The 14,913-nt window shown below is 39.5% G+C and overlaps 1 protein-coding gene across 3 annotated transcripts in view; it reads right to left on the reverse strand.

Moving 5' to 3' along the window:
* Positions 1 to 4,507: 4,507 nt before the first annotated feature.
* LOC133406275 (protein-glutamine gamma-glutamyltransferase K-like) overlaps positions 4,508 to 14,913 on the reverse strand; it is a 31,498-nt gene continuing 21,092 nt past the window's right edge. For all 3 annotated transcript variants that reach the window (XM_061683772.1, XM_061683773.1, XM_061683774.1), the window contains one exon: positions 4,508 to 14,854. In XM_061683772.1, the coding sequence (XP_061539756.1) occupies positions 14,695 to 14,854 (160 nt within the window). In that variant the 3' untranslated portion in view covers positions 4,508 to 14,694. The remainder of the gene's footprint in view (positions 14,855 to 14,913) is intronic.

Here is a 14,913-nt window from a genome sequence, read left to right on the forward strand (position 1 = left end):
ATATATATATATATATATATATACACCGCATATATACACCGTATATATATATATATATATATATATATACACCGTATATATACATATATACATTGGGGTTTGATTTGTTTTAACAAAGGAAATGCCCTTTTTTATTTAATTAAATTTTTTAAAATTTAATTTACATTTTTTTTAACTTACATTAATATTTAATTTGGCGGCACGTTGGCCGACTGGTTAGAGCGTCAGCCTCACAGTTCTGACGACCCGGGTTCAATCCCCGGCCCCGCCTGTGTGGAGTTTGCATGTTCTCCCTGTGCCTGCGTGGGTTTTCTCCGGGCACTCCGGTTTCCTCCCACATCCCAAAAACATGCATGAATTGGAGACTCTAAATTGCCCGTAGGCATGACTGTGAGTGCGAATGGTTGTTTGTTCCTATGTGCCCTGCGATTGGCTGGCAACCAGTTCAGGGTGTACCCCGCCTCCTGCCCGATGATAGCTGGGATTGGCTCCAGCACGCCCGCGACCCGAGTGAGGAGAAGCGGCTCAGAAAATGGATGGATAATATTTAATTTTTTCTTTTTTTCTTTACCAAGCGTTTCTTGGTCCATCCACAAAGAAAACATTAATTATCACAGGAAATAGCAAAATTGCAACAAAAAAAACCCATTTAAAAACATTTAAAATAATGTCCATCTTTCATGGAATTAAAAAAGTTGTTTGAAATTGTCGTTGAAAGATTGAAGGAAATTGGTCGTGGAGCTTGTCCGAAACTTATGTTGACTCACTAAGTTGTTGAAAATGTCTTTTTTCGCTTTGAACGGGGTTGTTGTTCTACCGTTGACACCAATTAGCAGTCGTCCTCCCCCCCCCCCCTGACTAGGTGAAAACACGTTGAGAGGCTGCAAAACAAGCACGCCAAGGCGTAAATGCTCTCCCTCAACAAGAGTGAAACTCCTGGGACAGCCCGCCTGTCAAAATCTTTACGCTCGGAAGCAAAAAGCCTCCTCCGGATGAGTCAAACGAGGGGAAGACACCAGAACACAGACAAACGTGTCAGAGTCAATTTGGAAGCATTTCTTAAAAGGTCAGCAGAGGATGCGATGAATAGACTGGGGCTAAGGTGACCTATGCCGAGACGCAGGTGGACTTGCAAATAGAAAACAAATTGCCAGGAATCACATTGTTTCAGGTCGCCCTGGGAGAGCCACCAGGTGATAGTCAGAGCCATTCCAAAAAGGAATTTACAAGGGGTTCGCATCCCTCTCATCAACATTGCTCTTGGATAAACGCTGGGTGGCGGCAGCGTAATAGTCGTGTTGAAACAAATTCCACAAGAACACAAAGTGCACATGAGACCTCTATTTGTTTAATTCTTCGTGAAAGCCATGTTGATCAAATGTGGGAAAACAATTGCCGAAAAAAAACAAAACATTCCAGCATCATAATTCACACAGTTTGAAATGTTATTGATGCACTTATCTGCACTGTTTGTTTTCTAAAAAAAAAAGACAAACTACTGGTGTTGCACTTTCTTAACACATTCACTGCCATTGACGGCTTTAGAAGTCAAATATCCATGTTAACTGGGAAGGCTGGCAGTGAATGAGTTAAAAAGAAGACAAACTATTGATGTTGCACCATCCTATAAGGAAAATAAACAATTTTCGAAAAGGAAGACAATTTGTAATACTTTGTAATTTGACCTTAAAATAGCGGCTTCAAAATCATTTGGCTGCCTCACTGCTTTGTAACAAGGACAATAGCTTCTCTGCCGTTGCCACGGCGACCTCACGTCAGACAGCTCTCATGTTGCCTTACCACTCGGCTCTACTAACGTTTTTGGAGCCAGCGATATCGGTCATTGCAACAACACCATGTTTCTTTTCAGGACAGAACTGTATTTTATAGACGTTAGCATCTATCTGTCTGTCCGTCCGTTTGTCTGTCCATTGGAAGGAAAAGCTCATTATCCAAAGCATACCACATCATACGTCAAACGTTCATCAGTCAATCCATCAGTCCATCATCCATCCATCTAGCCATCGAAAGGAAAAGCTCATGATCAAAATGCATACCAACCACATTATATATCAAATAAAATTGGAAAAAAAACATCAGTTTTGCTTTGTGCAGTCCATATCAGAGCCTCCCCATTACACAATTTGCAAATCCCTAGCCTATAATATTATTTTTACTCGGTGTCCTCCCTCTGCTGAGTTTAAATTAAATAATTCAAAGTTTCATCAATGGCCTCAGCTGGCAGCATCGTGCTCGCCAACAGGGACTAGGAGGAGCAGTGCAACCAGGAGGGAAGGAATTTACTCTAAATACAAAGTGACAAGGACAGCAAAAGATTTCCCTCGATGTCCAGTAATTAGCAGTGATCAGTTTAAGGACAATGTTTCTCAACGTACAATTGCAAGGAATTTAAGGATTTCATCATCTACGGTCCATATCATCATGAAAAGGTTCAGAGAATCTGGAGAAATCACTGCATGTAAGCGGCAAGGTCGAACACCAACGTTGAATGCCCGTGACCTTCGATCCCTCGGGCGGCACTGCATCAAAAACCGACATCAATGTGTAAAGGATATCACCACATGGGCTCAGGAACACTTCAGGAAACCAATGTCAGTAAATACAGTTGGGCGCTACATCCGTAAGTGCAACTTGAAACTCGACTATGCAAAGCAAAAGCCATTTATCAACAACACCCAGAAACGCCGCCGGCTTCTCTGGGCCCGAGCTCATCTAATATGGACTGATGCAAAGTGGAAAAGTGTTCTGTGGTCCGACGAGTCCACATTTACAATTGTTTTTGGAAATCGTGGACGTCGTGTCATTCGAGGCAAAGAGGAAAAGAACCATCCGGAGTGTTATGGATGCAAAGTTCAAAAGCCAGCATCTGTGATGGTATGGGGCTGTGTTAGTACCAATGGAAAGGGTAACTTACACATCTGTAAATGCTGAAAGATGCATACAGGTTTTGGAGAAACATATGCTGCCATCCAAGCAACATCTTCTTCATGGACGCCCCTGCTTATTTCAGCAAGACCATGCCAAACCACATTCTGCACGTGTTACAACAGCGTGGCTTTGTAGTAAAAGAGTGCGGGTACGAAACTGGCCTGCCTGCAGTCCAGACCTGTCTCCCATTGAAAATGTGTGGCGCATTATGAAGCGTAAAATACGACAACGGAGACCCCGGACTGTTGAACAGCTAAAGCTGTACATCATGCAAGAATGGCAAAGAATTCCACCTACAAAGCTTGAACAATTAGTGTCATCAGTTCCCAAACGTTTATTGAATGTTGTTAAAAGAAAAGGTGATGTTACACAGTGGTAAACATGAGCCTGTCCCAGCTTTTTTGGAACATGTTGCAGCCATAAAATTCTAAGTTTATGATTATTTGCTAAAAAAAAAAAAATAAAAAATCAGTTTGAACATTAAATAGCTTGTCTTTGTAGTGTATTCAATTAAATATAGGTCAAACATGATTTGCAAATCATTGTATTCTGTTTGTATTTATGTTGAACACAATGTCCCAACTTCATTGGAATTGGGGTTGTGAAACGACTAGAAAATGCTTTTGCTAAGAATAGCTAACAGCAGCCTGAAGGACAAAAGCTGCAAATTTCACTTCTTATCATTCTGGAGCACCACACACCGCCTCCCCAGCGACATCCTTACTTTAGGCAGAAAAAAAATATTACTTTTTGCATCGGTGCGGTCAGGAGCCCCTGAGCTTTCTGCCTTTTTTGGCTGTTGTTGTTTTGTTCTCCACTGGAAGACACTTTGAGTCAGAAGACAATTTACAGCGAATGACGTTGAATGGCCAAAGCGCTCCACGTAATGCAATTCTCCCAATGCTCTTGTCACGCTTTACCCAATGATTGCATTCCCCAAAATCTGATTGAAGCCAGGAGGCGACACGAATAGCAAGTCATGACAATCATGGGTACAACAGAGCTTCCCAGTCTAACACTGCCTACATTGTTTATGGATTTATGATTGAATATCCAACCAATTTTCCCCCGTTAACACCACATTTAGTGGAAATGTTACTGGCACTTGTAGTCAACTCAAGAGAACGATCAGAAAGCGACCAGCGGAGGCGCTGTTGAGTCTTTCTCCATGATCGTTTTGCCTTGAAATTTAAAACTATTTATTTATTTAAATATTTAGGTTATGGGTACCAGAAGCACTAACTTTAGCTTCATATTAATGACAAAACGGATAAATATTTAGTTCCTATGGTGAGATAGCAAAATATCTATAAAAAAGAGGGACATATATATATATATATATATATATATATATATATATATATATATATATATATACTGTATGCCTATATTTACAAAGCATTAAGAATCAACAATAAAAATAACAATTCTAAGCATGAAAAAAGTATTATTCTCATACGATCAAAAGTGTATACAAACAAGTATTGATTTAAATATTATATTACAAATATTACAAATATGAATGGAAATATACTCTTTATTTATGTTTTATGCCACTAAAAATTCCTTGATGGTACATTTTTAAATAATTATATTTATGAATAATAGTATTTTTTCACCCCCCCCCCAAAAAAAAAAGAAATCGAACGATTGAGTGACCTTTTTTTCAGGCAGTTCTAACTGGCAAATTCATTATTACTGCATCAGTCATATTGAAAAGATGAAACTATTTAAATTAGTATTCAGCTTAAATTTTAATGTGCCTGCCGTGTAATTAACCCGCAGTCCCTGTTTCTGCTCACCTTTATCCCCTTTATCTTGAAAAAAAAAAAGTTTGTTAGCAGTCTAGCCTCGATACAGTCAAAGTTAGGTCAAAGTTGCAGAAAGTTAGGGCGTGATACCAGCAATTTTGCCGCACAAAAGTGTTGGGTGGTTAAAAAAAAAAAAAAAAAAACTTCACTGTGGATAGGTGTGATGAATAGTTTTGTAAACACTCCAAAAATCAGCTTCATTGATTTATCCTAACTCCAATTGTGCGTGAGTGGAAAGACAACACCCTAAAAATCCACGTTTTCTATTTTTTTTCCTCCACTTGTCACTCACTCGCTGCTTGTCACTCATGAGACTTTAAAAAAATAAAAATGAACACTTATTTGATGCTTGATTACTTTTGACCTCGTTTTGTATGTTAATTTGGCGGCAGGGGGAGATAAATAAGAGCTCAGCCACAGGAGTATATAGACGCATAATTAATTGGCCGCTATCAATATGCAAATATTTTTTTGGGAGGGGGGCGGGGGGGGCACCACGTACCCTTTTAGCGTTGACCTGCTGTCGCTTCTCAGGTGTGATCTCAGGTGTGATGACAGGAAAGAGAAACCCACTGCGGCATACAGAAATCATGTCTCATCGATATGGCATTTAATTGCGTGAAATTCGATTTCAATCGGGTGCTGAATGTTCTGAACTCCAGTTTGAACACTGTTGCGCTATTGATTAGATGAATGCTGCCCACACAAGTTGAGGTGCAACTCTGCTTCCCGCTGACGCTTTTTGTGAGGTTTCTTTTGTATGGAGGGGTTTTGTGTTTGTGTGTGTGAAAGAGAGAGTTTTTGGGGAACATGAGGTTTTATGTGTGTGAGAGGTTTCGTGAGTGGGTGAGTGAGTGAGTGAGAGAGAGAGAGAGAGAGAGAGAGAGAGAGAGAGAGACAGACAGACAGTGTTTGGGGAATGTGAGGTTTGATGTGTGTGAGAGGTTTCGTGAGTGAGTGAGTTTTTGGATGATTGTGAGAGTTTTTTGTACGTGAGAGGTTTTTTGTTGTGTGTGTTTTTATATGTGTGAGAAGGGTTTTAGAGAATGTGAGAGGTTTGTGGTGTGAGTGACATTTTTCTGTATGTGTGAGAGTTTTTTTGTTGTGTGCAAAAGTTTCTTGGAGTGTGTCAGCGTTCTTTTTTTTGTGGCTGTGAGTTTTTTTTTGGGACTTGTGTGAGAGATTTTTGCGGGGGGAAGAGAGTGTTTTGCATGTGAGAAGTTATTGGTGGGTATGAGGGTTTTTTGTTAGAGGTTTGTGTGTGAGGTTTTTTGGTAGGTGTGAAAGATTTGTTTGGTGTTTTATGGTGGGAGGTTATTTTGGGGGCACGTGTGCGAGAGTATTTTGTTTTATGAGTTTTTTGAGTGTGTGTGTGAGAGAGGTTTTTGGGACATGAGAGGTTTTTTTTGGATGTGTATGAATATTTTGTGTGTGCGTATGCGTGTGAGGCTTTTGGTGGATATGAGTTTTTTTTAAGGTGTTTTGTGTGTTTAAGGTTTTGGTGTGTGTGTGAGAGATTATTTGCTGAGTGTGACTGTTTTATTGTGTGTGAGTTTTACTGTTAAATGTGAGTTTTTGGGTACGTGTGAGAGGTTCTTGAGTGCGGCGAGAGCTTTTTTGGTGTGTGAGTATTTTTGGGGGGCGGTGAGATTTTTTGGGGGGGTGTGTGAGGTTTTTTGTTTGTGTCACAAGTTCAATATTTCCTATTTTCCCGTGGAACCTATTATCACGTGGGAGGCGGGGGGGAGCACATCTTTGCATATATTTGTGCTGAGGAACATTTTAAATTTGGCTTATAAGGCATTTGAAGTTCACTGCAGTCAATCTAGTTTTTGTGAGGGTTATTATGCATACTGCCATATTCTATACACCTGCCTCATACCGCATCTACGTGCATTTATTATTATTATTTTTTGCCAGTAACGACATCAGGTCTGGCGGCTGGCACGTGGCTGTCCCCGGCCCACCGTGTTTTTTGTAGTTGTTTTTTTGTTGTTGTTGTTTTTTTAAGAGTTAAAAGCAGAGCACGTTTAGAAGGGGAGAATTCTTTTCACGGGCAGCTGAGGGAGCAGATGCTCTGCGGTGATGCAACATCTGGCGCAAAATACAAAGTGAATTTCTTTAAACTCGTAAAAATACCTGTCGGGCGGACTCCGAAAATAGTTTGGAATAATCGATAGGCGTGCCAGTGCTCTGACCTGTTCATCCAAATTGGTGAAAATATGCAATATACAGTACTGAGACTATACTATATATATGTATGTATATGTATATATATGTATATATGTATATGTATTGTATGTATAGTTTGTCAAATAAACTTAAAACATTTTAAACTTTTTTAAATACATCGTAAAGCTATTTGAACAAAAAACAAACTGCAAGCGTAAAATGTAGCGTGTCAAAGGTCGATGCAGAATCATCTACTAATTGTTTTTGATGTTTAAAATACATGTACTCTATGTTAGGTTTAAGACCAACATTTATGTTTATTTAAGATTTTACATGGTCTGTTTTTATTTATCAATAATTGTCGTTAATGTTTTCAAACGTGTTAGGTTCATTAAAGAATTTAAATTATCTTTGATGTTCACAAACACATTTTTAGATTTTACAAAAACGTACAGTGTGATTGCTTAATTTGAACTACTTTTCTTTGATGTTTACAAAAACATGTACGCTAGGGTCATTAAAGATTGTAAATCACACATTTATTTTGTCATCTTTGTTGTTTAATAAAAATGGGTTAGGGTTCACTGAAACAAAGTTTCTGTTTTATGTTTTTACAAAAGATTAATTGGAACTTCATTTTTATGTGAAACATTTGTGCGCATCACCTTTGCCAAATCACATGCAAACCATCACCTCCCACACTGGCGCTGCAAAAGGTGCAGAGACGCTGGGATTTTTTTTTGTTTGTGTTTTTTTTGTGTGTGTAGGATGATGAACTCCCAAAATGTCAGTGATGCCTCGTTGCCTCGACGACCGCGGAAACATCAGCAGATTACGGAAGGGGCGAAAAGGAAACTGGAGTAAGGCGGATTTTTGAATTATGCAGTGCCAGCGGCGGATGATTTGTCGACGTGGGTTGTCAAAACTGCTCTCGGCTGAATGCAGTCAAGTTACAACAGTTATCACAATGATACATTTTGCCTCTATCAAATGAAGGCGCTGACTTTTGCAAGCACTATTTTCTGCTCATGGTCAGTAGGGGCAAGGACAAAATAACAATACAGTACTGTCTGCATTGTATCATTATCAATACATGAGCATCTAATATCTTTTTAACGCAATATTTTCTAAGAAAGACAAAATATTGATACGGTAATGTATCGCATTGTTATCTCTTATAGTACACCCCAAATTCCAATGAAGTTGGGAAGTTGTGTTAAACATAAATAAAAATAGAATACAATGATTTGCAAAACAGTAGTTTTGCAAATCTATTCATTCTAATAAGCCAGCGCCACCGAGAGGCTAAGAAAAAGGTGTAGCCTACACTTTCATTCCAATATGACAGCATAATATGTACAGTTGTGCTCATAGGTTTACATACCCTGGCAGAATTTGTGAAATATTGTTTTTTAAAATACGACTGTTGACTGAACAACAACAATCATTAATTTCTTTATGGTTATGTTTTGTTCATTGATAATGGTTTTCTGAAATGCTTGACAGTTTAATTTGAATGCCATTAAAATAAAAATAAATTTACAAATTCTGCCTGGGTAATCAAATGAGCACATCTGTGTGTTTTCTCACATACTAAATCAAAGTAGGGCTGTGAATTTCAAAATAAGAGCAAGTAAATAAAAAGAAAGCATTACGTGTTCAAATGAAGTGCTTAACAAAATCTAGATAATACTTTATGTTTATGTTTTTCATATGGGTAGAAGCAAAATCATGCATTGTAAAAAGGCATTATACTTAGGTAGAAGGGTTTTCCAGAATTTTGAGGTCAACTTTGGGGGTGCGTATTATCCATGGGTGTGCATTATACACGAGAAATTACGGTAATAAAATGAAGTACGAATGTGCTTGACACCTGGAACTCAGCAAAATCTCGATGCCTTTCTTGCATCAGAGGTTTTCCTCACATTGGCTAGAGAGTAATGTTCCTCCTCTGTGCCGCCTGCGCTCGCCGGCTCCAATTTTTGGGACAAAGTGTTGCCTCTGCACAGCGACAAGAGACCGTGTCATAACTAAATTAGCTTATTTTCATGGGTGACACATCAGAAGGTGGATGAGACAGCAGCACTTGATGAAAATAAAAAAAAAATAAAAAATCAAACCTCACGCAAGCAGCCCGTCTCCTCATATCCTCCCACGGTCACATTCACTCAAATCTGTCAACGACACGCGTTAAATCAACGACAAATTACCAATCGCTGCGCTTGATTGATGGACGCGCTGTCACCGAGCTAAATAAACAAACTGCAAGAAGGGAGGACTGAATTTCTACTCGAGACACCACAGCAAAGCAGGGGCAGTGTCCGGATGAAGCCCCAAATTGACTTGTTTTTACAAACATCAAAGACAATTTAAAGTCATCGTTGAGATTGAAAATGCAAACTTTTGTCAAGATCAAAGACAATTTAGTCTTACCTAACATGCTTTTGTAAACATTAAAGGCAGTGTAGCCTCGAATGAATCTAACTTACATGCTTTTGTAAACATCAGAGATAACTAAACAGTCGATGAACCACAAAATGCATTTTTTGTAAACAGCAAAGACAATTTGAGTGTAAAGAGGATAATGTGATTTTGTAAATATCATTGACAATGTAGTCTTCTTGAACGTAATATAGCCTACGTGTGTTGAATGATGTATCATTTTTAATGAACCAGCTGTCAGTTTGAGTTACATTATGTTCCCTGATGCTTCCGATTGGCAAAATTCAGTATTTTGCTTAATTTACGCAACTGCCGAAAAAGGGATAAAATAATAATTTTAAAAAATGCTTTTATTTATGGTCTACTTATTGTGGGGTTAGGGTTAGCAAAGGTGTAAATATGTGGAATCCGTATGGCATAAAAAGAGGGACTGTGATTCACCGTGCTTGCTTCAAATGAAAGAACACGGCGTTCATGTCAGATGAGCTTCAGTGCTCAATATTTCAGCGCAAAAGTGGCTTGGGAAAGAGCAGAACACATATGACGGGGCGAGTCGTAATGGTAGTCGTATAGCTTTTTTTTTTTTTTTTTTGACAGCTTTCCCAAGGCGATCTGACAATCACCCACACAAGAACGGGAGGTATCATTTTCTTCACCGGCAAGAAGGGATCATTGTCACTCGTAAAAAGTTTGGACCCCGCCAAACACTTTGATGTGCAAAAAGTTGCCGATGACGACGGCTGTCATTTTTAGGGGACAGACACGCAAGCAAAGGAACTGATATGATGATAATGAATAAGTAATGTGACATAGTTTGATTGGGAATCCACTTTGGATACTAGAAAAAGATCCAAGACTTCATACTTGAAAAAATGGCTCAGTGTCACAGGCTGTGGCGGCACGGTGATACATACATACATACTGTGATCACTACAACTGTTTTTAGCCTGTCACATTTGTACAGTTTGTTGTACATGTATTTGCGCTTGTTTTGCTTTGTTTTACTCTGCTGTCTGCAGCCAGGTCGACATAATTACAAATTTAGAATTTGTTCTCAATTGCCTTACGTGGATAAATAAAGGTTCAATCAAATCAAATCAAAAGTACCGCAGCACCCTTGACAGCTGGATGGAAATGGACACCATCCGAAGCGGCGCAGCAGCCCATGAGGCACGACAAGATCGTGGGGCATGTCCGGATTAGGGGAGGAGAGGTCTTTCGCCAAGGCCTCAACATCAGACACGAGGAAAATGGTGGTCGATAAAGTTTCTGAAGAGGCTGAAAGAAGCCCTCCGGCTGTCTATTTTGCCAAGAAGGGATTATGGCTGGGATGAAGAAGTATTTCTCAGAATGTTTTTCTCCATTCTTATGCATTTTGCCAGGCACCTGACTCAGCCAGCCAATATTGTTAGTCATCCTACATTTGGGTGATAGCGTTCGACCCAAAAATTCAAATCCAAACTCAGATGGTAAAGATGTACTTTCAGACCATGACATTTTAATTTATGGAGTTTGAATTTGCGACAGATATATTTCCATATAATACTTCCATAGTTTGACTCATCGCCATTCATTTGCATCACACATGAGAAAAACCAACTACAATATTGAAACTTATGTAAAACACTGAAACACGAGGGAGCCTGTAGCTTCATAATCAGCGTCTCAGACGCACAAGGGTGCGCGTACCTACTCATGGTACAAATGGTATCATGATACTAATATCGTGACACTTACATATTTGCGATACTAGAGGTATCTGAAAGACTGACTTTTGTTCTTGGGCCAATCATGATACTAGCTGTATCGTAAAACAAGCTGATCGTTGATACCACCCTTGATACTAGCTGTCTTTTGGTCGTGGTCGAATTAAAACACCAGCTGTATCTTGATACTGGTTGTAGTTTGTAGTTCTTTCGTGATACTAGTTGTATCATGATACTAGTCACATTCTGATACTAGATGTATGTATTCTAGGTGTATCGAGGCTGAGTTTTGGCCAACTTTGTATCGTATCACAATACTGGCTGTATTGTGATACTAGCTATAGTGTGATACTAGTCATATTTTTATACTTTCTGCATTATAACACTAGTTTATATCTTGATACTAGCTGATTTGTGATTCAAGCGTATTGTGAAACTAGTTGAATGATGATACTCATTGTGTCACGATACGCGTCGTATCGTGATATTTGCCACATCACCTGTATCATGATACTCGCTGATTTGCGGTCCTGCTTGTAACATACTAGCCCCATCGTAAGACTATCTGTATTGGGTTACTAGCCCAATCGTAATAGAAGCTGATTCATGGCACTGTTCACATCGCGATAGTAGTTGTTTTGTTATACAGTACTCACAGTCGCCATCATGTGACAGTAGCTGTATCATGTTCCTTGGCGTATTATGATTTTTTTGCTTATACTGTAGTTGCTAATTTATGATGATGGCCTGCTGTCGTATTGTGCCATAGGGCTCCGCCAGTGACCTGAACCGGAAGAAAGTGCTTCATCTTTTTTTAAACAGCAGTGGGTGAGACAAAGACCTTTCCAAGAAAAAGAAGAAGAATCGCAGCATGACTGCACATATCTCATGGTTAAGAGTTGTGCAAATGTATGATCTTATTACAATTTGAAAGAATAAATGGCACGAGTTGTCCAACATTGACACAGCTAACCATAAGTGAACCGGTACATTTGGTTGGCTTCCTTTTAAATGAGATGCAGCACGTTTGTTTTTCATACTGGGCGCCCATATTTTCCTGTTCAATGTGTGGTGGCCTACATTCTGTCACGGTATCAGACGCAAAAACATATCATTAATGGGGGGCACCGGGTCAAGATGTGAGGTATCGGTAAACTGGGCCTCATGTAATTCTTTTTCCTCATTTCTTTTCTATCCCTGACAGAATATCGAATAACTTGTCTCTTATCCGCTGAACTTTAACTGAATGTGTCCAACATGAAGCGCCTAGAGAAAATGAACTTGGCGTGTGGGTGCATTAACAAACACACTGCAAAACCACAGACCTTGTGCAAACTTTGTCCCTGTTAGCGAATAATAATAGCGAATTGATTCAAACATGAGTGTACTCTCCATTTCCTGGAGTTCATCTGGTCTACATTTAATGGGAAAGCATTATTGTGTTTCCTCACAGTTTGCTCTTTGCTCACATGATTAAAAATCAGTGAGAGAAGAGAAAATCGGGCTTTGGTGAAAAAATAACAAGGTTTTATAACGTTAACACCATCTGATTTGTTATACTGGCCACATTGTGACACTAGCTGTACATATGTAGGCGATACTACTTCAGATATTCAGATATTCTGTGTATGGTGATACTATTTGTATCCTGGTATTGGCTATGAAAAACTACAGTAGCTCTATCCTACTTCTGTATGCTAAAAATCTCATTGCGATATCGGGTGTCCCGATATTGACTGAAACCTGATACTAGAATCTTGATTATACAAGATTGATACAAGCTGTTTTGTGATCCTGGCTGTATCATGATACTAAGCAGTATCATAACACGAGCAATAACGTGACACCGGTCATGATGTCACACTAGCTGATATGGTAACACTGGCTGGATGATAATGCTAACTTCATTGAGATACGAGCTGTATCGTAATACTAGCTGATTTGTAATACTGGACTGGCCCTATTGTGACACTTGCATCGTGATATAATTATTATTATTATTATAATTTTTTTTTAATATACATATTGGCCATATTGTAACTAACTGTTTCGTGATACTGGCCATACCGGCATAGTAACTGTATTGTGATACTACCTGTATCCTAATATTGGGAGTATCATGATCCCAGTTGATACAAGTTATGTCGTAATCGTAATCAAAGCCGACTTGTGATGCGGGCCGTATTATGATAGTGGCTGTTTTGTGATATTAAGCCATATTGTGACACTTATCGTATCGTGATACTGAAGGATTTTTTTATACTGGCCATGCTGTATCGTGATACAGGCAATACGCGATATGAGCTGTAAAGTCATACTCATTGTAACTTGATACCATCTGATTTTTTTTTACCATCCGTATCACAATACTAGCTGTATTGTGATCATAGCAGATTTGTAATTCAAAGAATATCCTGATAACGCCATATCGTGGTACTCGTGAGGTCATAATTAAAGTTGTACTCTGAAATTAGTTCGATTGTGATATTAGCATATATATCGCGCTGTATTGTGATACTAGTCACAGCATGATACTGGATACTAGCCGTATTGTTATAATAGCTTTATAAAACACACTCGGAGTGGGGGTGCTTTAACAAACAAGTTACAAAATAGTACATATGCCAATTATGCTGCTGTTAGGGATGAATAATCGTGAATGCATTCAAACACGAGGGCTCTCTCCACATGCTGGAGTGCACCCCGTCCACATTCAATCCAGAAGCATGTGAGGTTTTCGCACAGTTTGCTATCAGCTCATGTTATTTAAAACTGCGTCAAGAGGAGCAAACCAAGCTTTGGTACAGAAAAGACAACAGTTACTAGAATACAGTACAATAAACCAGTTTAAAACCAATGTTTGCCAATTTGGCAGACCGGTCTGCGCCCAGATGGGCGTGCCGACGCAACGGTTTGTCCTTCGACATGTGCCCCGCCGCATGTGACAATTTGGTGACTGAAAGCCGGTCTAAACCTACGCCTTCTGAAACCATGTCTAACTTTTGGAGTAGCTAGTCTAACGCAATTTTGGTTGAATTTGATCGCGGTGCAGGCAGACAGACATGCGAGCTCTGCGGACGGGTGATGGATCAGATGTATTTCATTCATAAATTTGTGAACGGTGGACATCAACCCGCCTGAATCATTGGAGAAAGCAATTAATTGAATGTTAATTGATGACTATTATCATCATCATTACAAACAAGCATTCACACTCCCATTCATACCTATGGGCAATTTAGCCTTTAATGAACCTAACATGAATGTGTTTGGAATGTGCATGCAAACTCCATAAAGGAGAATCTTTTGGCTAAGAGGTACACATGCTTACTTACCGCTCAACACGGCACTGACCTTCTAGAGGTCCCACTGTGTGTAAAAAATTATTCCAACGTAACCATGCCTAAAAGCGCACTGTCAAGGACAAGGACTTACAGCTTGTTAATTATTTCGGAGTGTGACTCCAGTATACGCTTTCACTTTCAGTGCTTTCCGAGGTAAAATCCCACATTTGCCCGAGGGCTTTTATATTCCTTTGCGGTGCCCAATGTCAGGCTTTAAATAAAGTTTGACTATGTGCTTTTCTTGATCCTTTCTATAGAAAAGGTCATCGCTTATAGCGCCCCATAGCTTCTTTGGCGCACGGCGACATCTGTCACACCGTGGACCTGCGTCAGCTGCCGGCAGTGCAAAGACGCAAGTAATTTCCTGGGCCCGGCCAGCGTGGGCACCATGTGCTCGGTGAAGGAGACGGTGGCTCGGCTCCTGATATCTCTGAATTAGAGGGATGGGAAATGACAGTCAAAAAAGCCAGTGGGGGAAAAAAAACAGCA

The sequence above is a fragment of the Phycodurus eques genome, chromosome 8, assembly GCF_024500275.1.
Source record: "Phycodurus eques isolate BA_2022a chromosome 8, UOR_Pequ_1.1, whole genome shotgun sequence".
Taxonomy (NCBI): Eukaryota; Metazoa; Chordata; class Actinopteri; order Syngnathiformes; family Syngnathidae; genus Phycodurus; species Phycodurus eques.